This window comes from Rhinopithecus roxellana, chromosome 12, assembly GCF_007565055.1.
Source record: "Rhinopithecus roxellana isolate Shanxi Qingling chromosome 12, ASM756505v1, whole genome shotgun sequence".
Lineage (NCBI taxonomy): Eukaryota > Metazoa > Chordata > Mammalia > Primates > Cercopithecidae > Rhinopithecus > Rhinopithecus roxellana.
Genome location: NC_044560.1, coordinates 49,026,410 through 49,051,935, shown reverse-complemented (window position 1 = coordinate 49,051,935; position 25,526 = coordinate 49,026,410). Strand labels below are relative to the sequence as shown.

General features: G+C 33.8%; 1 protein-coding gene across 2 annotated transcripts in view; it reads left to right on the top strand.

Annotated features, from left to right (window-relative positions):
* The window catches only part of HOOK1 (hook microtubule tethering protein 1), a 70,080-nt gene that overhangs the window by 29,158 nt on the left and 15,396 nt on the right, over positions 1-25,526 (top strand). For both annotated transcript variants that reach the window (XM_030913462.1, XM_030913464.1), the window contains 11 exons: positions 1,982-2,148; positions 5,334-5,474; positions 6,580-6,781; positions 7,326-7,436; positions 16,499-16,586; positions 17,093-17,153; positions 18,285-18,425; positions 21,356-21,449; positions 23,201-23,235; positions 23,742-23,824; positions 24,759-24,859. In XM_030913462.1, the coding sequence (XP_030769322.1) occupies positions 1,982-2,148; positions 5,334-5,474; positions 6,580-6,781; positions 7,326-7,436; positions 16,499-16,586; positions 17,093-17,153; positions 18,285-18,425; positions 21,356-21,449; positions 23,201-23,235; positions 23,742-23,824; positions 24,759-24,859 (1,224 nt within the window). The remainder of the gene's footprint in view (positions 1-1,981; positions 2,149-5,333; positions 5,475-6,579; positions 6,782-7,325; positions 7,437-16,498; positions 16,587-17,092; positions 17,154-18,284; positions 18,426-21,355; positions 21,450-23,200; positions 23,236-23,741; positions 23,825-24,758; positions 24,860-25,526) is intronic.

Genomic DNA, 25,526 nt, shown 5'->3' with positions numbered 1-25,526 from the left:
AAAGAAAAAGACTTGGTTAGGGTGACTAGTCACTTAGTGCAGTGGGAGCACTGGAATTCAGGTCTTCTAAATTCATCTGTAGAAACCAGTCCTCTGTATTTGAACGAAGTAAGTGTCTCAAGTAGGGGAAATTTAATCTGTTCTCCTTCGCACCTTTCCTAACTGCACATTGTAACATACACCTTCAAACACATGCAAAGTACCTGAAATGTGTTCATTTTAAATAGGATCATATTCACCCTGTAAAATACTTCATAGGAAGATTGAGCCATTCAGATATTACCATTCTCTCGTAGGATCTAAGTACAGTCTTCTGAGAAATTCTTATTCAATAAAGAACACAAAATTCCACATTTAAAGATTTGCGTGTTTGTAACAAATAATGAAGGGTATATGATCTGGTTTTAGGTGAAAAGTGCAGAAATCCCAAACAGAGAGAGACAGAGGTAGGTGCAGATTGAACTTATCACCATGAGAGCTTGCTGCAGGAGATGCCTGACCAGCGCTGAGTCATGGTTCTAGGGTGGGAACAACGAATGTGCCTGTCTGGCACCCTCCTTACTCATGTCTGTGCCAGAAATGCCTCTGGAGCTACATTGAGGCATACGGATAGGAGCAAGATTGGTTATTCACCAGGTGTTCAAAACTAAAATTTGCCCTTGGTGTTATTCTGTTTTAGAAGAGTCCTACCCAGTTTTGATGACTGAGGGTGTTGTTTTTCCTCTGTCAGTCATTTTTTGACAGCCCCTACACTCAAGCTAGAATGAGATATTTTCTTCTTTGTGCCCTACCCTTACCCTATAGTGTGCTTCTATCAAAGCACCTTCAACATCTTTTACATAATTGTTTATATTTCTACTGTAAGGGTCTTAAGGGCAGAAACTCTTTATTCTTTTTTGTATCTGAATCATTTTGAATTATTATGCATAGCAGGTAATAGTAGTCATTAAACAGTTTACATAATAGGCATGGGTGCATGCATTGAATTTAGGAACAGAAAGTTATTTCTTTATATTGTCTGCCCAGGAACAGTTTCCCAGACTTTGTATTTCTCATTTAGAAGACAGTAACTTGCCTATATACTATGTTCAGGGCAATCATTTGATGTTAATTTCCTATTCTTTGTGTCGTGTAGTCATATTTACATAACTGGATTGAATTGCATGTTTTGAAAATATGGATAGCAAACTTGTTCAGTAATACACTGGAAATCAGAAAAGGTTAATCAATGGTTTTTCAAACTAATTCTTAATCATATGTAAAACTTCTGGCCTTATGAAAAGACACAGCCTTAGCTATGCATTTTTAAAGATGTTTTCAAATGGAAAAGAAGTAGAACCAGGAGAGAAAATCACGCATGTTTTAAAAATATGAGTTAAAAAAGTTGCTCCAGGTATTGATATTGATGTGGTTCTATACTAAGATGTTTTTATTCATTTTAAATCATAAGCAAACAGTTTAAATGTGCAAATGGAAACAGCTTAGCTTTTTGTTATTGATTCATTAATCAGATATGCTTATTTCTTGAATATGTGATGTGTGACTGACAATTTTATACTCTAAACCTATCATGATAACTTTGAACATACGTGTGTATATTTTGGCTTAGTAGGTGACGTCATTCTATAAATTAGTTTATACCTAAAAGGGGAGACAAATTAATTTTTTGAAGTTTCATTTGTGCATCCAATTTTAGAGACTTGAAAACATTTTCTTCCCCAAACAAAGGCAGGCATAGCATTTTAAAGATATAGTTACTTTATTTTCTCCATATGTGTATTGATTTGATTTCTTTTGTTTGACTTAAACGTCCTAGACTCTGAATTCTACATTCAGAAGGATCCTTAGAACTCATCTAGTATGACAGACCAAGCTATTTAATGGCTTAGTCAGATCTAAAATCTGAACTCTAGACTCTAATAAGAGTTTTTATTTGTTTGTTTTTTCTACTGGTGCATATGTGTGTGTGTTTGTTTCTTAGGTGACTACACTTCAAGATGAAAAGAATTCTCTGGTTTCTGAAAATGAGATGATGAATGAGAAACTTGACCAGTTGGATGGCTCTTTCGATGATCCAAACACAGTGGTTGCAAAAAAGTATTTTCATGCACAGTTACAACTAGAACAATTACAGGAAGAAAACTTCAGGTAGCATTTTTAATGGAAATCATTTTATGGAGTTCTGTCTATTATATTAGTAGCAAAAAGTCACAGTATTAACAACTAATTACTAAGCTTTGTTAAGCATCTTTAGGATACTGATTAAGCTCCTGAAAATACCAAATGGTATAAGTGGTTCCTGCTCTCACAGGGCTAAGATTCACTTACGAAGTGAGAGATACACATAAAAACAAAACCATTTAAATACATGTTAAGGACCAAATCAAGGCCACAGGAAAGCCAATAGGAGTTCAAGGGAGTGATTGCTGAAACCTGGGGAGAATTGGAAGTTTCCTAAATAGGATAGGTAACCCTGTAATAAATGGAAAAAATGTAAATCGTAAGCCAAGTAGATGCTTTTCATTTTAACTTGTATATTCTTTAACAAAATCATGTATTCTTACCTTTAATAAACATTGATTATCTTTTGTGTGTTTACCACTGAGCCTTGAACTGGAAGACCTTGAGAACAGGCACTTTAATTGTACTATATATTTTTTTGTTACTTAATTTGGATATAACTTCAAACTCACAAAACAAGTTATAAGAATACTACAAGGAACTTCTTTACACCTTTTACTCAGGTTCAACATTTATTTTCCAGTTTTCTCCATTTGCTTTAGCAGTCTCTGTATATAATCATATAATTTGCATATTTTAATCTGGGCCGTTTAAGAATGAGGACATTCTCTTATAAGCCACGTTATTTTCACATTATTGTGAAAAATGATATAACCATTAAAATTGGGATCTTTTTCTGGACTCTTATTTCATTTCTGTTAGTAAATTTATGCCTATATGACACTATATTAATTACTGTGGTTAGAGTATGACTTTTGAGATCTGGTAGTGTAAGTATTCCAATTTCGTTCTTTCTTTTCAAAATTTGTTTTGGCTATTCTAAGTCTTTAGCATTTTCCCATAAAATTGAGAATCAGCTAGTCAGTTTCTATTAAAAACCTTTTCAGGATTATGATTTGGGTTGTATAATTGATATCTTATAGAAAATTCCTATCTACGAATGTGGTCTCATTTATTTAAGTATTTAATTTCACTCAGCAGTGCTGCTTGGGTATAATTTTATACCCAAGTATTTTATGTTTTTGATGCTATTGTAAATGCAAATTCAGAATTATTGTGAAAATTTGCTGCTAATCTGTAGTAGATGTATAATTATATATTGAAACTTTGATCTTACATCCTGAAACTTGTATCTTAAATAGATTGAAACTTTTATATCTTGCAGAGTTTTTAAATTCACTTATTGAGCTGGTAATTTGTTTAGATTAAAAAAAAGTCCATTCCTGCTGCTTTAACAAAATACCTTAGACAGGGTAATTTGCCAACAGTGGAAATCTACCACTCACAGTTCTGAAGACTGGGAACTCCAAAATCAAGGCACCAGCAGATTCAGTGTCCGTTTGAGGGATCCAAGATAGTTTCTTCTTGCTGAATCCTTAGGTTCCTTTAACCTCTTTCATAAGAGCACTAATCCCATTAAAGGGGACAGAGCCCTCATAACTTAATCACTTCCCCAAAAGCCCCACCTCTTAATACCACCACAGTGGGGATTAGGTTTTAACATGAATTTTAGAAGAATACAGACTACGGAATCTATAGTCATTTAATCTATTAATAGAACTTTACGCCTTCCTTTCATTATTTCTGTCTTGTATTTATTTTCCTTGCCTTATTGCAAGAGCAGCCATCATTGCTTTTTTCCTGGTCTTAGAGGGATCATGTGCAATTAGGATCCATCAACTATGGTGTTAACTGTAGAGTTTTTCAATGTGCTTTTTGTCAGATTGAGGAAATTCCCCTTGTTTCCACCTTGCTAAAAGGTTTTTGTTTTTTGTTTTTGTTTTTTCAATCATGATTGGGTGTTGATTTTTGTCTGATGATTTTTCTGCATCTTGAAAAGATGGTGTAGTTTTTCTTTTTCATTCTTTTAATATATTGATTGATTTTTGAATGTTAAAAACCTACATTCTGGAGATAAACCACTTTGTTCATATTTTATTCTATGTATGACTAGATTCAGTTAATAATTTAAAATAATTTTTATAACTGTCTTTATAATAGATATTGATCTAACTTTTGTCTCTTGTCATGTCTTGTTCAGGATTTGTTATCAGACTTCTGCATCTTACAGAATAACTGAGGCATATTCTCTTTTATTTTCTGAAAGAGTTTATGTAAAAACGTTATTTCTTTCTGAAATTTTTATACAGTTTATCAGTAACACAATTTGGACCTATGGTTTTCTTTGTGAGTGGATTTTTACTGACAAATTTAATTTCTTTAATGGTCATGGGGCTTTTCAGATTTCCTATTTCATCTTGTGTCAGTTTGGTGAGTTGTATTTTTTAGTATATATGTTTATTTAAGTTGTTGAACTTATTGACATGAAGTTGTTCATAATATTCTCTTCTTATCCTTAAAATTCAGTGTATATGTTTATTTAAGTTACTGAATTTATCGACATGAAGTTGTTCATAATATTCTCTTTTTATCCTTATAATGACTGTGGCAGATGTGATGATACATACTCTTTTACATTCCTGATATTGCTTGGGTTTTCTTTCATTTTTCTTGATCACTCTTGCTAGAGGTTCATCAGTTTTCTTAATACTTCAAACTTCCTTTATTGACTTTCTATATTATTGGTTTTAGATTACTTTCTTTGAATTTATGTTTCTCTTCTTTCTCTAGCCTCTTAAAGTTGAAACTTAGATCATTGATTTTAAGCCTTTCTTTCTTTCTAACATAAACCTTTAAAACTGAGAGACACTGGTTTAGTGTTGTCCCCCAAATTTGATTGCTTGTCTTTTTGTTATTGTTTAGTTTGAAACATTTTCTAAATTCCATTGTGATTTTTTTTCTTGACTTGTGGGTTATTTAGGAATGGGTTGTTTAATTTACAAAGATTTAAAGCTTTTCTAGACTTATTGCGATTGATTTCTAATTTAATTAACCTTTATTATTAGAGAATATGTTCCATGATATTTCAGTCTTTTGGTATGTATTGATACATGTTTTATTCATCATCAAATATTTTATTGTATTGAGTGTTATGTATGCATTTGCATATATATTCATGCAAGTTATAATCTAATTATGTAATTATAACAAATCATAGAAGTTACAAATACTTACTTTTTTATTTGTTCAAGGCTTGAAGCTGCAAAAGATGATTACCGTGTTCACTGTGAAGAACTTGAAAAGCAGCTAATCGAATTCCAGCATAGGAATGATGAACTGACTAGTCTTGCGGAAGAAACAAGAGCCCTGAAAGATGAAATAGATGTTCTTAGGTATGGCATGTCTTAAAAAATATAATTATGCCATTTCTGAGCTATTTAGTCAATTCAAGTATTTCATATTTTAATCAGGGATTCATAGGATTATTCCTGTATGTCAAGTATTGATCAGTTTTTAATCCAGGCTGATAGTTTTAACTTCTTTTATGTTTGTTGTTTGGGCTTGCAGTTCATGGATAATACTCAGTTCTTCTGAAGACATTTTCACATTAGAACCCATAAATCCAAAATGAGACCATTAATTAAAATTTTATAAACGGAGTACTTATAGATATGTTTAACTTGACTTGCTTGTACCTATCACATTTTGTGAAATTTTTGTGTAAGGAAATGTATTCTCAATCCATATTTTGACATTTGATAAACTATAGATCAAATATAGGCAAGAATCCTAACTTTCTTTTAGAGAGGATTGTCATTTGGCAATATGAAGTTTATATTTACTTTTTTCTTATGAAATGTTAGTGAACAGTCTGTCCACGTGATCTTTATATTTTTTTGTTAATTTTTCTTAATTATTTTTTGTAGTTCCTAATACGCATTTGAAACAAAATTTGTGTAATCATTAATTTGGACCTGCTTGTGATAGTGAAGTGATTTGGTTTACTTGTTTGTTTATTTATATATTTAAGTCAGGTAAGCACATCTCCAAAGGGAAGTGCTTTCCCTGACAAGTTTATAAATTTAGTCAACTTCCTAAATACAGTAAGTCAAATACTTTGAAGGAAACTATGCTGAATGTTACACACAAAGGAAGGTTGGCCTATAAGCTGCAGAGCAGCTGAGTTGTTCAATTTTATGTACAAAATTATTATTTTTATTCATTATGCTAATACATGAAATAGTTTGATAATTTAGTGTGTCAGATGTGAAGCATTTTTATTTTGATAGCTTTATACCAAAGAGGTTGAACTTTAAATGGATTTAGGCTGGAGTCTGTTTCCAAAGTTCTCACAATGTTTACAGTGTCCTCACTCATTCTCATTTGCTTTTCTTTTTTCTTTTTTGTGATAGTTTGGAAGATTCATTTTACAGCCAAAGTAAAATTATGAGTATATACTAGTTTATATACAGTAATGCTTAGTCTTTATTATTATAGGGCTACCTCTGATAAAGCAAATAAACTGGAGTCAACAGTTGAGATATATCGTCAGAAGCTACAAGATCTGAATGACCTTCGCAAGCAGGTGAAAACTTTACAGGAAACTAACATGATGTATATGCATAATACAGTCAGTTTAGAAGAAGAATTAAAAAAAGCAAATGCAGCACGTACACAATTAGAAACATACAAAAGGCAGGTAAGAAACATCTTAATTTTTAATCGATAAAATTGTAAGAGTTTGTTATTCCTTTTGATTTCTTAAGAATGGTAAAGAAATTGAGAAGCATTCCATGTAATAAACTATGAACTTACTCTGATGAATTTCTTTCTTTAATGTTAATTCAAGGATTGATAATTGAGTTTGAGTTATCTGGGTCTTTTACCTTTTAACTACCTTCTGAAATTATTTTTTCTTTTGAGATTTTATTGTTTATTAGCATTTCTGGTAAGCAGGGTTAATGCCTTAGAGAATGGAGCTGTAACCTGAAATACTCGTTTTGCTGTTTACTAAGTAACATTAGAAGGCTGACTTTTAATTTTTTTGGCTAAACTATTTGATTAATTTTATGTTAATTCTTGTCTATATGTTATTTTCCACAAGTATTTAGAATTAGACTGCAATTTTAGTATAGATATTTTATTCCTAATCAGTTTTTCATTTACTTAATTCTGAAAGACTATTGAGATTTATGCACTTATATACTTTTAAGGACTTTTTTTCCTTTTGTTTCTGACATTAGGTTCAAGATCTTCATGTTAAACTTTCCTCTGAATCCAAAAGGGCAGACACACTAGCGTTTGAAATGAAACGACTTGAAGAAAAACACGAAGCTTTACTTAAGGAAAAAGAGGTAAACAAAGATATAATTGATAAGGAATATTTCATTGTTCTTTTAGTTTTGTAATGCCCTTGCTGTTTCTATAATGGTGGTGATGTCTACCAGTTCTGTCTTCCTCCAAATTGAATTTTTTGACATAGAAGTGTCTTGTAAAAATGACTTACATCTTCATTCAATTTTTAAAGTTTTCTTCACAATGGCAGATGAAATGATAGAGCCAAGGTCATAAGTCTCAATGAATATTTTCTGATTCTAGTCTGTCAGTTGCTTGGGATCAAAGACCATAGATAATAATTTTGTGTTGGCTTTATTAAGATTTAATTGACATACCATAAATGTCACCTAAGGTATACAAGTCAGTGGTTTTTAGTATATTTACAGAGTTGTATTACCATCATCATAATCATACTTTAGAACACTGCCATCACTCTAAAAAGAAACCTCATGTCGGTCACCATTTACCCTGCACTCTAATCCTCTCAGCCCTACTCTTAGCAACTGTTAATCTACTTGTTGTCTACAGATTTTCCTAGTCCTTCTAGAATATGTAATCATACACTTGGTGATTTTTGTGACTGACTCTTGCAAGGTTCATCTGTGTTGTAGCATGTATTAGTGCTTTATCCTTTTTATTGCTGAATAATGCCCCATTGTATGGATATACGGCATTTTGTTTATCCATTCACGCATTTATGAACATTTGGGTTGTTTTTGATTTTTGGCTGTTACGAATAATGCTGCTATGAATGTTTATGTGCAAATTTTTATTTAGATATATTTTCATTTTTCTTGAGTGTATAGGCAGAAATGATATTGATGGGTCATATGGTAACCATGCTTAACTTCACATCTTTATCAACACTATTATCTTTTTGATTTTAGCTATCCTAGTGGATATAAAATGGCATATCATTGTGTTTTTGATTTGCATTTCTCTACTGACTAATGTTGAGCATCTTTTTTGTGCTTATTAGTCATTTGTATATCTTCTTTGGAAAAATGCCTCTTCAAATCCTTTCCCCATGTTTTACTTAGGTTATATGCTTTTTAATTATTGAATTGGAATAGTTTTTGTATATTCTAGATACAAGTTCCTTGTCAGGTATATGATTCGCAATTTTTTTTTCTATTCTATGTGTTGTCATCCCACTTTCTTGATGATGTAGTTTGCAGCACCAAGTATTACATTTTGATGAGATCAGAGTTACTTGTTTTTCCTTTTGTTGCTTGTCCTTTTTGGGTGATGTTTCTAAAAAAAAAACATTGTGTAACCTAAGGTACAAGGATTTATCCTGTGTTTTTCATTTAAACAGTTTTATGGTTTTAGCTCCTATATTTAATCTGCGATCCATTTTGTATATGGTGTGAGGTAGGCATCTGGCTTTATTCTTTTGTGTGTTGATATCCAGTTGTCCCAGTACCACCAGTTGATAAAACTATTCTTACTACATCGAATTGCTTTGGTATTTTTGTTAAAAATCACTTGGCCATCATACTTTAATAGTGTATACATGTCATTATACATTAATGAAAATTCACAGGGTGTATAACAAAAAGAGTAAACCACAGTATAAATGATGGACTTTAGTTAATAACATGTATCAACATTGGCTCATCAATTCTAACATATTACCACACAAATGCAAGATAGTAATAATAGGGGAGACCAGAGTGAGAAGAGGGTGAGAGGAATATAAAGGAACTCTGTATTTAATTTTTCCAAAAACCTAAAACTGCTTAGAAAATAACTTCTATTAATAATTTAAAAGGTTTAAAAAAATCACGTGATCATAAATGTAAGGGTTTATTTGAGGTCTTTTAATGGTTTATTATTGGTCTTTATGTCTAATCTTATGCTACTACCACACTCATATATTGATTATTGATTACTGTAGTTTTGTAGTTAAGTTTTGAAATTGGAAAGGGTGAGTTTTCAAACTTTATTCTTCTTCAAGGCTGTTTTTGTTATTCTGACTCCCAAGCATTTTCACGTGAATCTTAAAATCAGTTTGTCAACTCTGGCAAAGAAAAAAAAAAAGGCAGCTGAGATTTTTGTAAGAACTTCGTGACCTGTAGATTAATTTAGAAATGTTGCCACTTAACAGTATTAATTTTCTGATCCATGAATGTGGGATATCATTTCATTTATTTAGATCGTAAGTGTCCTTCAACAATGTTTTGTAGTTTTCAGTGTGCAAGACTGGCACCTTTTAAACATGTATTCCTAAGTGTTTCATTGTTTTTGTTGTTATTTTAAATAAAATTCTTTTATCAAGATCATTTTTGGGTTTGTTAACTGCTAATATATAGAAATTTAATGGAGTTTTGTGCATTGATCATGAATCTTCCAGACTTGTTGAATTTGTTTACTAGTTATAGTTTTTAGGTAAGTTTCTCAGGATTTTCTATATATAAGATTAGGATGTCTGCAAATAGAATTGGTTTTACTTCTTCATTTGCAATCCTGATACTGTTTATTTTTCTTGCTAAATTGTACTGGCTAGAATTGTCAGTACAATGTTAAATAAAAGTGGAAAGAACAGATATCATTCTTTAGGTTCTGATCTTAGGGGAAGAGCATTGGATTTTTCACCATTATGTATGATATTAGCTGTGAGTTATTTGTTTTCATTTTTGTTTTTGGATGCCCTCTGTAAGGTTGAAGAAGTTTCCTTCTATTTGTAGTTTGTTGCATTCTGTTATAAAAGAGTATTGGATTGTGTCAGATGCTTTTTCTGGATCAGTGAGATGATATATAGTATTTGTACTTTATTATATTAATATGATGTATTACATTGATTTTTTCATAATAAACAGATCTTGCATTACTGAGATAAATTCAACTTGTTCATAATATATACTTTAAAAAGTATGTTGCCAGATTCAGTTTGCAAATATTTCATTGAAGATTTTTCCATTGGTATTATAAGGGATATTGGTTTGTAATGTACTTGTGAGGTCATCACCTGGTTTTGGTATCACTGGCCACATAGAGTGAGTTGAGACATTTTCCCACGTTTTTATGTTTTGGGAAAGTTCATGAAAATTGGTATTAATTCTTCTTTAAATCTTTTGGGGAGTTCAGTTTTCTGGACCTGAGCTTTATTTGTAGGAAGTTAACAAATTACTGATTCAATCTTTTTAGTTGCTCTAAGTCTATTCAGCTATTCTATGACTTCTTGAGGTAGTGTTACTAATTTGTGTCTGTCTAGAGATTTGTCAATTTAATTTATCTAATTTATTGGCATACAGTTGTCTATTGTTGTTTCTTCTTCATTTCTGTGAGAAACCAGGGAATTTTGCTAAGTAGTGATATCCTCTCCTTTATTTGTGATTTCTGTAATTTGGATTTCTCTGTTTTTTTTTTTTTCTTAGTTAGTTTAGCTAAAGATTTTTCAATTTTGTTCATCTTTTCAAAGAACTAAGTTGTGGTTTTACAATTTGTTTTCTATTCTCTATTTTATTTATTTTTACTCTAATCTTTAATAATTCATTGGTAAAGGAACACAAATTCCTTTGTATATGATTATTTTTTTTCTAGTTAAGATAGAAAGTTAAGTTATTGATTTGGAATTTTTCTTGATTTTTTAAATATAGATACAGCTGTAAATTTGCCTCAGGGTTTATTTTGCTACGTTACGTGTTTTGGCATATTGCATTTTTGTTTAATTCTTTTGAATTTATTTTCCCTTATGATTTCTTCTTTGACACATTGGTTACTTATGAGTATCTTGCTCAATTTTCACATATATTTGTGAATATCCTAAATCTCCTTGTGTCATTGATTTATTTAATTCCATTGTGGTCAGAGAACATACTTTGTGTGCATTCAGTCCTTTTAAATTTATTGAGCCCTGTTTTATGGTCTAGCATATGGTCTGTTCTGCAGAGTGTTCCATGTGGATTTTTTAAAAAATGTGTATTTTGCTGTTGGGTAAAGTATTTATATGTCAGTTAGCTCTAGTTGGTTTATAGTATTGTTCAAGTATTCTACCTTGAATCTTTGTGTATAGTTCTATCTATTATTGAAAGTAGGATACAGATATTTCCAATTGCTGTTATATCATCTCTTTTTCCCTTTAATTCCGTCAGTTTTTACCTTGTGTATTTTAGGTCTGTTAGGTTCCTTTATGTTAGTAATTGTTATATCTTCCTGATAGATTGATTTTTCTAATGTCTCTTTTTTCTGGTTACCATATTTGTCTTAAAGTCTGTTTTGTTTAGTATTAATATAGTCCTGTATCTTTCTTTTGGTTACTGTTTGCATCATTTTTTTCACCCTTTTATTTTCAAACTATATTTGTGTCTTTGATACTAAGGTCTATTTCTTTCACTTAGCATTTACTTAGATCATTTTTAATCAATTTTGCCAGTATTTGCTTTTCGATTGGAGTGTGTAATCTACATTTAATGTAATTACGGATAAAAATAGCATTTAGGTCTGCCATTTTATTTGTTTTCTATATGTCTTTTTTTCTCCTCCATTTTTCTACTACTGCTTTCTTTTGTGTTGTTTTCAATATACCAGTTTAGTTCCTTAGTTTCTTTTACAAGTTTCTAAAAGCTATTTTCTGATGGTTGTTATGGGGGATTACAATTAGCATCTTACCTTGAAACAATCCATTTAGAGTAAATGGTAACCCTAATTTCAATAGTATATTGAAAACTACTCCAAAATAAAAACTTTTTTTCCCCTCTGCTTTATGCTATTACTGTCATACAAATTACATCTTTATGCATTATAAACTCATTAATACTGTTTTTTAATTAATGCTTTGTACTATTGTCTTTTAAATCAAATTGTAGACTAAAAGAGTTAAAAATACATTAATTTTATGTGTGTGTATAAATATATGTGTGTATATATATGTGTGTGTGTGTATATATATATATATATTTTTTTTTAGATGAAGTCTCCCTCTGTTGCCCAGGCTGGAGAGCAGTGGCACGATCATGGCTCACTACAGCCTCTGCCTCCTGGGTTCAAGCGATTCTCCTGCCTCAGCCTCCTCAGTAGCTGGGATTACAGGCGCCCACCACCACGCCCGACTAATTTTTGTATTTTTAATAGAGACGGGGTTTCACCATGTTGGTCAGGCTGGTCTTAAACTCCTGACCTTGTGATCTGCCTGCCTTGGCCTCCCAAAGTGCTGGGATTACAGGCATAAACCACTGTGCCCAGCCATTAAAATATATTTGTGTATATAGTTACCTCTGTTGGTGTTTCTTTGGCTAAATTCAAATTACTCACTAATGTCCTTTTATTTCGACCTGAAGGATTCCTTTTAGTATTTTTCTACAGAGAAAGTCTGCTAATGACACATTCTCTGTTTTGTTTTGTTTACTCTTGGAAAAATTTCAGTTCATCTTTCATATTCAAAAGATGTATTGCTAGATATAAAATTCTTGTTTGACAGTGTTTTTCTTTTAGCATTTTATGTCATCCTACTGTATTATGGCCTCCATTATTTGATGAGAAATCTGCTGTTAATCTTATTAAGGCTCCTTTTATGTGATGAATCCTTTTTCTCTTGCTGCTTTCAAGATTTTTGCTTTGCCCTTGGCTTTTAGCAGTTTGACTTTGATATATCCAGGTGTGTGGATCCCTTTTAGTTTATTGTACTTTGAATTTGTTGAACATCTTAGAACTATAGATTGATGATCCAAGGTTGGAAAAAATTTGATTTCCAGATTTGAAATATTATATTATTTAAATGTCAGGTTTTCAACAAAAATGCAAGATATACAAAGAAACAGGGTAGCCTATACATGGTAAAACAACAACAAGAAGCAGTCAACAGAAACGGCCAGTGAGGTGTCCTAATGGGTGAATATACTAGACTAATATAGAGAGAGCTATTCTAAGTATGTTCAAACAGCTAGAGCAAACCTTTTTTTTTTTTTAAGCAAAAACAAACAAAAAAGAACACTTTATTTTAGGTTCAGGGATACATATGAAGGTTTGTTATATATGTAAACTCATGTCATGGGGATTTGTTGTAAAGATTGTTGCCTCAACCAGGTATTAAGCCTAGTACCCAATAGTTATCTTTTCTGCTCCTCTCTCTCCACCAACCCTCCGCTCTCAAGTAAACCCCAGTGTCTATTGTTCCCTTCTTTGTGTTCATGATTCTCATCATTTAGCTTCCACTTGTGAGAACATGTGGTATTTGGTTTTCTGTTCCTGTGTTAGTTTGCTAAGGATAATAGCCTCCACCTCCATCTATGTTCTTGCAAAAGACATGATCTTGTTCTTTTTTATGGCTGCATAGTATTCCATGGTGTATATGTACCACATTTTCTTTATCCAATCTGTTATTAATAGACATTTAGACTGATTCCATGATTTTGCTTTTATGAATAGTGCTGCAGCAAACATTTGCATGCATGTGCCATTTTTAAAGAATAAGGAAATTTTATAAATTTTCATAAAATTTGGCAAGTTTTTAGCAATTTTTCTCTTCTTCTGGGTTTCCTGTTATGTGTATATTGGCACACTTGATGGTGTCCTATAGCCCTCTGATACTCTTCTGCTGAAGTCTGCACTGAGCCTATCTAGTGTTTTTTGTTGTTGTTGTTTGAGACATGGACTTGCTCTGTCATCCAAGCTGGAGTGCAGTGGTGCAATCATGGCTCATTGAAGCCTTAACCGTTTGGGCATCAAGCAATCCTCTTGCCTCAGTCTCCCTGGTAGTTGGGACTGTAAGCACACTCCACCATACCCAGCTAATTTGTGTGTGTGTGTGTGTGTGTGTGTGTGTGTGTATATATATATATATATTTTTTTTTTTTTTTTTGGTAGAGACAGGGTTTGCCATGTTGCCCAGGCTGGCCAAACTCCTGGGGATCTGCCCACCTCAGTCTTCCATAGTGAATTGTTTGTTTGTTTGTTTTGCTTTGCTTTTTTTAATTTTAATTTTAATTTTTTTAGACATGGGGACTCACTATGTTGGCCAGGTTGGTCTTGAACTCCTGGCCTCAAACAATCCTTTCACCTTGGCCTCTTAAAGTACTGGGATTCCAGACATGAGCCACCACAACCAGCCCCAATAGTGAATTTTTTATGTGGTTTATTGTTCTCAGCACCCTCACTGGCTGTTTGTTAACTTTTTTTTTTTTTTTTTTTTTTTTTACCCTGTGTATAGGCTATTCTGTTTCTTTGTGTATTTTGTATTTTTGTTGAAAATCTGACATTTAAAATAATATAAAATTTCAAATCTGGAAATTAGATTTTTTCCAGTCTTAGGGTTTATTGTTGTTGCTGTTTGTTTTTTTAAGTGACTTTTTTGGGACTAATTCTGTAAAACCTGCATTCTTTGTATTGTGTAGCCACTGATATCTCTGCTTAGTTACCACTGTGGTTAGTTCATGATTGGTCAGAGATTATCATAGATTGCCTTGAGCCTTTGGTAAAGGCTGTGACATTATGTGTGTTGGAAAACACCTTCATTGCTTAGGCAGTTTGAAGCTCTTGCCTTTGCCTTCCTGTTTGCTCAGGGCCTCATGTTTATACAGTGCTGAGACAATGGGGGCCCTCTCATGTCTTTTCTGGGCATGTGCACAGCCCTGTACTTGGCTGACCTTCGAGATCTCTGGGAACATGTCAGAGCTTTTTAAAGATTCCTGTGGGCATCTTGTTTCTCAAATCTTTCTTGCAAATTTTTGGTCAGGCTCTTGTGTACTACAGCCATTATCATAGCCTTCAGTACCTCTGGTGGCAAACAGTTGCTGATGATTCTGTTTGCCTAATGTCTTGGAAATACTTCGTGCAGAGCAAGCAGTGACTCAGGTCAAATCATGAAGAGTCCCTATAAATGGGGTTTACGGCGCTGCAAGACAGGTTAAACAGTGACAATTCTCTGTGAATGGGGCTTTTTAAGGGAGCCCCATATCCATCCAGTCTCTACCCATTCTGGTGGCTGCTACAGCTGCTGGTTTTCACAGCTACAGTGATTGAAAGGCTGCTTGTTTTCAAGGTTACTGCGGAGCTGGGGAGACGGGAATAGTAGAAAAGTTAAAAGAGCAAAAAGCTTGCTGTTCTAACCAAGGTTTAGCAGGTTTGCTTTAATAAATGCTCACCTGTTATAGGCCTTTGGTTTATTCCTAGAATTCTGAAATAGTTGATAATGACAAATGTGCTAGTGTGTGCATTACATTAATGGAGGAACAGATTTACAGAGGTCTTCGTGCCTGCTCCTGCTAGATTTCCAACCTATAGGGTTCAGAGATCCTTAAGGCACCTATGGACCCCTTGAATCAGTTACCAATTTACTGCTAAATTGATTTGAAACATGTAATGGACTAATTAGGGCTTTGTTTAGTGACTTGGAACATAACAGCATTTAATACATGACTTTGTATTCAGTGGTATTTTTCACGTTCTGGGAAAATGATTTAAACATGAGCCTTCTGTCCGTAACCTAGAAGGTTGTCATTGGTGTAGGCTCTAAAATAAAATAGTCAATGATATGAAGTACCAGCTTGCTGTCCTTGGGAAATGGTGTTTTTCCACCAATGGGTACCTCCAGGATACTACTTATCATTTCTTCCAGTTGAGTTTCACAACAGTGGTAAAAAGAAGTAACTGGTCTCCGGCATCTCTTACACGCCAACCTATATTCTAGATCCTTGACTAATACCACCTTTGTTATTCAGAACACCTTCGCAAGGTTTGTGTATCGGTATTCCTATTTTGAAGTTATATATATTAAAGCCAAAGAGTTATATAAGTTGCCTAAGACAATATAGCTAGGAAGTGGTGAAATTGGTATTCAAACCATGATCTTTATGCCTCCAAAGTCCATGCTTTTTTATTACTCCAGTTGCATATCTGTCCTCTGTTACATAATTGCATTCATTTTGTTCAAAGATAAGCTATCTGATGGGGAAGTCAAAACCATGTATAAAGACACATTATTTATGTAACCTAAGAAATGAGCCTCTTAAAACTAAAACATTGTCACTTAAAATTAAGCAACAACTATTAAACTAGTTAAGATAAATTATTGTAAGCATAAAGTACATTGTTTATAGGCAGAATTAAATACTTTGCTGATATCAACAATTCTTTTCAGAGACTAATTGAGCAGCGTGATACTTTGAAAGAAACGAATGAAGAGCTTCGATGTTCACAAGTACAACAGGACCACCTAAACCAAACAGGTTACTTTTGTTAGATTTAGAAAAGTTTCAGCCAGGGCAACATAGTGAGACCCCATTCAACAAAAAATAAAAATTTAACCTGTCATGGTGGTGCAGGCCTATGGTCCTAGCTACCTGGGAGGCCAAGGCGGGAGGATCACTTGAGCCTAGGGGTTTGAAGTTGCAGTGAGCTATGATTGCGCCACTGCACTCTGGCCTTGGTGTGAAAGAGAGAAACAGAGAAAGAGAGAAAGGAAAGAAGGAAGGAAGGGAGGGAGGGAGGGAGGGTGAGAGGGAGGGAGGGAGAGAGGGAAAAGAAAGAAAGAGAAGGAGAGGGGAAGGGAGGGGAGGGGAGGGGAGGGGAGGGGAGGGACGGGAAGGGAAGGTTTCTTGACAGAGAGACCCTATTGAAAGAAAGAAAAAGGCAGGCAGGCAGGGAGTAAGGGAGGGAGGCAAGGAGGGAGAGAGGATTTTTAGAAAAATAGTTGAAATACTGAAATGCTAATTTATTTTTTGTTATTTTCTAGGTGCATCTGCTGCAAAAAGTTATGAAAATCTTGCTGCTGAGATTATGCCAGTGGAATATAGGTAAATTTGTTTTGTAATTTGATAGAATTATATTTAATATTATAATTTTGTTCTTTTTTGTAAATGTCTTGGCCTTTAAAAACTTATGACTCATAGAGCTGAAAATTACTGTTTGATCTACTTAAACTTTCTAAATCAGATTATTATTGCTACCACAGCAATTTAAAATTTTATCAGAAGTAAAATTTCACAAACCCTTGAATAACATATTCTAGTTTTTATAACATGACCCCCAAGTGCTATGTTATAATTGCTGTAACTAGGGAGGTTTAAGTATATACTTTAAAGTTAGAAAATTATTAGAAAACAAAAATAAACAGGATTTCACAAGCCTTTGATGGGGGAAGTGGTAAATGTATAAAGTAAGAAAAGTTACTTATCTTGCTTAGTGGGGAGTCAATCATTAAATTAAAATTAGTAATTATAAAAAATAGCCATATGAGCTTTTTTTGTAGAGTTATGCTGTTGGCATTCAGAAGAACAAAAATTGGGATTAATTGAAATTAGTTGCTTTTGAGGAATGGGATTTGGCAGGGGAACAACTAAGGTAGAGTATTACTTCCGTATTTAATACAAACAATATTAATATCAATTATATTAATAAAAGTTGCAGTTTTAAAAAGTACATGTAAATCTTTAATACAATTTTTTTCAGAAACAAAAGATCTAGAAACTGTCTTATTGCCATTATAAAGTATATCTTAAAAGTTTAGTCAAACTATAGTTTCTTAAATCTATTGCTTTTCTTTTATGTGTTTTCTAAGCATGTACTATTTGTTTCCTTTAGCAAATATTTTCTAAATTACCAAAGTAAAATAATTTCTATTATCTCTTCAAGAATGGCATAACAACAATTTAATGATTTATAGCATAATCCTATGTGGTACCTGTAAAATTTTACTGCCTTTTTTAAAGGCACAGTCTTGCAGTATACATAATTTTTTCTTAAACACTTTCAGAAGTTTTTGTTGCAGTTTGAGAGTTTCATGCCCTACCAGCTGTGCTAGCTGGTCCGGCTTGCATCTTAAAATGGTAGCTATTGAGTGAACAGGAATTTCCTTTTTTTTAACTAAAGAACATAATGACTCATATTTTTAAAAATTAAAAAAAGATTTTGTTTTGTAACATCAGGGAGGTGTTTATTCGACTGCAACATGAAAATAAGATGCTTCGCTTACAGCAAGAAGGCTCTGAGAATGAACGTATTGAGGAACTTCAGGAGCAGCTAGAACAGAAACACCGTAAGATGAATGAACTGGAAACTGAGCAGAGGTGATGTGCTCCTTAGTAATTGAAAATCTTGGTGATTTAATTACTGAGCCACAAAATCTTGATTCGCGGAAATGGAAAATATTATTGTAGTTAAAGTAATTAGAAAATATTATTGTAGTTAAAGTAATTAGAATTACCTAGAAATAGTTCAATTTTTTTTTTGTTAGTAGTCTTTCATTACTATAAGCTTTACTCTGTGAAATAAGTCAAGTGATTCATTTCAGTTATATTTATAAAATATATGGATAAGCTGTTAATTTCAGCAGTCTTGGTTAACCAGGCTACTTACTCTTTTTATTTTTTTTGAACAGTCTCGCTCTGTCACCAGGCTGGAGTGCAGTGGCACGATCTCTGCTCATTGCAGCTTCCACCTCCCCGGTTCAAGTGATTTTCATGCCTCAGCCTCCCAAGTAGCTGCAATTAGAGACATGCACGACTATGCCTGGCTAATTTCTGTATTTGTTTTCTTTTTTTTTTTTGTTTTGAGATGCAGTCTTGCTCTGTCACCCAGGCTGGAGTGCAGTAGTGCGATCTCAGCTCACTGCAACCTCCACCTCATTGCAACCTCCACCTCATGGGTTCAAGTGACTCTCCTGCCTCAGCCTCGAAAGTAGATGGGACTACAGGTGCACGCCACTATGCCTGTCTAATTTTTTTTGTATTTTTAGTAGAGATGGGGTTTCAGCAATTTGACCAGACTGGTCTCGATCTTCTAACCTCATGATCCACCCGCCCCAGCCTCCCAAAGTGCTGGGATTATAGGCATGAGCCACCGTGCCCAGCCAATTTCTGTATTATTAGTAGAGATGGGGCTTCACCATGTTGGCTGGGCTGGTCTTGAACTCCTGACCTCATGTAATCCACCTACCTCAGCCTTCCAAAGTTGCTGGGATTATAACCATGAGCCACTGCGTCTGGCCCACCAGGCTACTTATTCTTGAATTTCATTTAGATATGTTCACAATTCATGAAATTTGACAAATGAATAAATGACAGTTTGGCTTTCTACTGAAGTCTAGTGCATAGATGAGATCTAGATTGTAGAATCAAATTTAAATCCCACTTCTAATTTATTAACTGTTTCTGGACAAGCTACTTAAACTTACACTCAGTGTCTTCAGGTGTAAATACAAGTTATTAGGAAGACTACAGATAATGAGCTTAAAGCAAATCATGTGCTTATGTGGTATCAATGAAGTGCTCAAAACTTGTAATAATAATATGCTTTTCTAAGTACTTTTTTGCTATTAACTCAGTAAATCGTCATAATAACTCTATGAAATAGTAACCATGATTAGCTCTTTTTCTATGGATAAGGAATATGGATACGGAGAAGTTAAATAACTTACCTAAAGTTATACAGCTAGTAGTTCTGGATCCTCCATAATGAACTCTCTGTCAATCTGATTACTGAGTCTTTACTCTTAACTACTATGGTAACTTGCCTGTTATAAATGGCACACTTACTATAAGGGTATTTAGACTTATTTAACCTTTATTGAATCCTAGACACCAACAGAAATTTTAGACACACTTGAATCTTACCTTTCTCAAACTTGTGTGTAACTTGTGTGTATAATGTTACATAAACTGTGGTTAAAAGAAGAATAACAATTTAGTTTTCTTTTTTTTTTTTTTTTTTTGAGACGGAGTCTTGCTCTGTCGCCCAGGTTGGAGTGCAGTGGCCGGATCTCAGCTCACTGCAAGCTCCGCCTCCCGGCTTCACGCCATTCTCCTGCCTCAGCCTCCCAAGTAGCTGGGACTACAGGCGCCGCCACCTCGCCCGGCTAGTTTTTGTATTTTTTAGTAGAGACAGGGTTTCACCGTGTTCACCAGGATGGTCTCGAACTCCTGACCTCGTGATCCGCCCGTCTCGGCCTCCCAAAGTGCTGGGATTACAGGCTTGAGCCACCGCGCCCGGCCAACAATTTAGTTTTCTAAAGAGGCCATTAAATATTACTATTTTATTCAGTTCAATACCAGTTGTTGGCACTTTTCTGAAGAGACCCTTAAATATTACCATCTTACTCAGTTCAATACCAGTTGTTAACACTTTTCTGAAGAGACCCTTAAATATTACCATCTTACTCAGTTCAATACCAGTTGTTAACACTTTTCTGAAGAGACCCTTAAATATTACCATCTTACTCAGTTCAATACCAGTTGTTAACACTTTTCTGAAGAGCACTAAATATTATTATCTTATTCAGTTCAATACCAGTTGTTAACACTGGGGAAATTATTTAAGCTTTTAAGGAATTAACATAGGAAAGTAGACATGTAAATAGATAATTGCTATATTATGTGATAACTACAACAATGGGATATAACAGGCAGGTGAGTGAGTGTGTATGTGTGGATATACATAGAGGGAGAGGGTGATGCTAACTGTTGCTGGTAACTTCCTGTGGAAGTAACTCTTAAGCAGAGTTTTAAAGAATGAGATATTGCCACATTAGAATCTGAATTAGTTGCTAGTGGTAGTCCCTTTAATTTAAATTTAAGAAAACATGTGGAAATGATTGGAAAATGGGGACTTTCCTCTTCCAATACACTGTGAAATCTGAAACAGAAGATGGAAATCTAGTTTTCATTCATTGAAAATACAACTGTAGAAAAATTGAGCTGGTTTTCTGATTTTTCTACCAGTGAGTACAGTGTAGAAATGTTTTTGCCACCGACTTTTAAGTTTCTTAAAATTTTAAATGTAGGCATATGTACTTTCAGGAAAAAAGTTTTATTTTAAAAAATATTTCCTTAGAAGTAGTCTGCCCTACTTCCTGTTGTACCTAGGCACAGATAATTATTCCGCATTTGTCATTGCTGTAAAAACATATTTTAGTTAAATTGCTAACTGAATGTACCTTTGTAGATCCTTAACTGCTTTGACTTTCAATACAAGTAAATGCTTATGACTCATCTTACAATAGGCTGAGCAAAGAGCGTATTAGAGAATTGCAGCAGCAGATTGAGGACCTCCAGAAGTCTTTACAGGAACAAGGTTCCAAGTCTGAAGGCGAAAGTGTAAGTAACTTAGACATTATAATAATTCTGCTGTGTATGGCTTTTCTTTAATAGGTTATGATGCCCAAACTAATCTTGTGTTAGAAAGTGCAGCCCTTTATCATTGAGAAAATCCTTAAATACCGTATATATCTGCATAATAGATGCAGTGATTTTGCCAACTTGGAGCCTGTCAGTTGATCATCTACATTGGAAGGTGATTTCTGTCTGTCCTACTTCAGCAGCTATACCAAAGTTCATGATGATTCTTGATCATCATTCAACATCATTCAACAGCTATACCAAACTTCATGATGATTCTTGATTCAGAGCATACTGCAATTGAGGGCTTCATAGTTCTGCTGGAATTCCAACAGGGCTGGCCTGAGAAAAATCCAAATAATTAGCAATCAGAATTGAGGAAACCTTCTAATAGGAAAAGAGAGAATGGGAAAGTGATTTCTACCTAAAGAGCAAGCTAAAAATGGATTATACCCATCTCTGAAGGACAGAAACTTTAATACAGCCTTGGAGGCATCACTCATTTCTTCCTCCTTCCTCAATGATTCATGGCCTTACCGTTTTCTGATGGTTTTTGATGGCAGATATTGTGAGGGCAGAGATAAGAGGATTTAAAAGATATCAAACTTAGCCAAAATCTGACTATACCTAGCAACTTTTCTAGAGTTTGATCTTTTTATGTGAAGAGAAAAAGAAGTAGTGATTGAGAGAGTGATTAACTTAATTAAAAATAACAAGGAAAAAGGACTAGATATGTGTTAGGGATATCTTGATTGATTGAGATTAGATAGAATGCTAGGTGATTATACCTGTGTTGATGGGGGAGGAAACCATGCAGAGTAAGAAAAGAGATGAAAAGGAAAATTGAAAGAGTTGCATTTCCTTTCTGTCTTTTATATGCTTTATATTATTTTCTTTTTTTTCCCTGGGGGCTTGGAAAATAGAAATCGTCTCATGCATGGCGGCATCTCATATGTGCATATATACGGTATTGTAACTTCTCTAATACAAATATTATTTTAAGCCACACTAGAGAATACTTTTAAAATGAGATCTTTTTGGAGGAGCACATTTTGGCTTGCAGTGTTTTAAAGACAAATGTCTTTATTATTTTAATATATTGGTATCCAACTCGTATTTCAGATTATATATTTTAAACACTTCACCTATATAGTAGGTGTGGAACAACTATTGCAATTTAAAGTACTGTTTTTTAAAAGAGGAAATTGTATGTTTAAAATTTTGCTTTTTAACAATATTCAGTTGCTTCATTTTGGTGTTAGTTATTAAAGGATTTGCAACTATAATAATAAAGTTTTATTATAAAGGTAATTATTTTAGATCTTTAAGTTTGTTCCTCATAAGAGGCTCAAAATCTTAAAATTTTTATTCTGAATAATTGAGTTTCTAAATATTTTAATGTTTGATACTCCTCAGTATATCACATTCAGCTTGCATTTGCTGTTTTTCAAGTTCAGATTTAATTTTTATTACATTCAGAAATATGAGGCATTTTTCTTTCTGTCGTATGCTTTTATATTTCATTTTCTATTTTTCCTTTCCTTTTTGAAGTAAAAAAAAAACCTAAAGAGTTTATGCTTCTTAAAGTGTGTTACTAGAAATACAAATTTTAAAAATATTTATAATTTTGCCTGGTACACCTTCAAAAGAAGGTAAAGAGATTTAGATGTCTGGAAAATTGACCTTTGTCAAGATAGTCATCTTACAGCAATTTTTTTTAAATTTTATAGTCCAGCAAATTAAAGCAGAAGTTGGAAGCTCATATGTAAGTAAAACTGATATTTCTTTTCAAATATGAGAAGGGAGGAGTTGTAAAAGCCTCTAAAGTTAATCTCCTTTTCGTATTTTGTTTAGAAAAGCAAATATCCTGATGCTAATTGATATACTTGCTGCAAAAAGTGAAAAGCATGCTAAAGATTCAGCCTGCCTGCTACCCCCATCCCAAACTTCTACATCTTTCAGTTGTTAATATCATTTCAAAAGTTTAAAAAAACAGATAACTATCACAACTAGATTATATGGGATGTTAAACCTGTAAAATATTTTACTTTCTTAGGAAGCAAGGGTGGCAAGGGAAACAATTTAACCTTTTTGGCACCTGCTATGTGCCTGTTTACATCCTCATGACAACCCCTGTAGTCAGGCAGATAGTATTCCCATTTCACAGGTCCACACCTGTGAAATCTGAACCAAGGGTCAGAAAGCAACTTGCCTAAGATCCACAAATGTTATATGGCAGAGACCAGTCTCCATGCTTTTTCTACCACTTAGGGAAAAACTCACAGAGGTCCATGAAGAATTACAGAAGAAACAAGAGCTCATTGAAGATCTTCAGCCAGATATAAATCAAAATGGTAGGTATCTGTGAAAACTTGGATCAGACAATAGTATATCCAAGGACTTACCCTTTTTTACTGAAGGATGCAAGGTCTATGTGTACATTTTTGCACAATGTGTAGATACATATATTGTAAATAAGGACTATGATAATTTTTAGTGCTGAAGTCATTAATAAATGATATATTATTAAAGCAAAAAATAATAAAATGAATTGATGGATATATGGGAGTATCAAACATTAAAAAATAAAATTAATCTGTGGAAATGTGGGTAAAAATGATTTCAAATCAGATTGATATGAACTTTAAAACATTGTGTAGAAATTCGTTATTTTTCCTGTGATTGTGCTTACTGTAAGGTATGTTTGCTACTTATACTTGATAGAAAGGAGAAAAACAGCTAAATAAAGCAGATTATTGATTTTTTTTAAGGGTCAAATAATAAATGATTGAGAATGTGTTGGTTGTATTTCAAAACTTTTAGATAAGAATTCACGGCCGGGCGCGGTGGCTCAAGCCTGTAATCCCAGCACTTTGGGAGGCCGAGACGGGCGGATCACGAGGTCAGGAGATCGAGACCATCCTGGCTAATACGGTGAAACCCCGTCTCTACTAAAAAATACAAAAAACTAGCCGGGCGACGAGGCGGGCGCCTGTAGTCCCAGCTACTCGGGAGGCTGAGACAGGAGAATGGCGTGAACCCGGGAGGCGGAGCTTGCAGTGAGCTGAGAGCCGGCCACTGCACTCCAGCCTGGGAGGCAGAGCAAGACTCCGTCTCAAAAAAAAAAAAAAAAAAAAGAATTCACTACAAAGAATAAATAACAGGCTTTTCTTTTAAGTTCTCTTATCTGTCTTTAGAAAATAAATATAAATGTAATTTTATGTGAGGATGAAGTATTTTAATAGGTAGTAATTATTAATAACTGTTTCATTTTATTTTTATTAATAGTACAAAAGATCAATGAACTTGAAGCTGCTCTTCAGAAGAAAGATGAAGATATGAAAGCAATGGAGGAAAGATATAAAATGTACTTGGAGAAAGCCAGAAATGTGAGTGACTTATCTTTCAGAGTTCAAGACTTTGTGGCCTGTGTTTTAGCAAGGCCCATTTCACTGGATTTTTCTGCCATTCTTGTATCTGTATCTAATCACTTCTCTTTTAACTGTATTACCCTACCTGTCAGGTTTCTGTGGTATTTCCTGATCAGTTCTCATACTCTTAGTCTCACTCATCAGTGTCAGATAAAATAAACCATAGCTAATAGGAACTGTTTAGACATAGACTGTAGTGATGTCAGAGAGAGTGATGGCTATAAAGTATGGAATCTTTAGTTCTTGGCAAAATAAGCCTAGAATTCTTTTTTTTTTTTTTTAATTGTATTTTAAGTTCTAGGGTACATGTGCACAACGTGCAGGTTTGTTACATATGTATACATGTGCCATCTTGGTGTGCTTCACCCATTAACTCGTCATTTACATTAGGTATATCTCCTAATGCTATCCCTCCCCGCCGTCCCCACAATAGGATCCGGTGTGTGATGATCCCCTTCCTGTGTCCAAGTGATCTCATTGTTTAATTCCCACCTATGAGTGAGAACGTGCGGTATTTGGCTTTCTGTTCTTGCGATAGTTTGCTGAGAATGATGGTTTCCAGCTGCATCTATGTCCCTACAAAGGACACGAACTCATCCTTTTTTATGGCTGCATAGTATTCCAT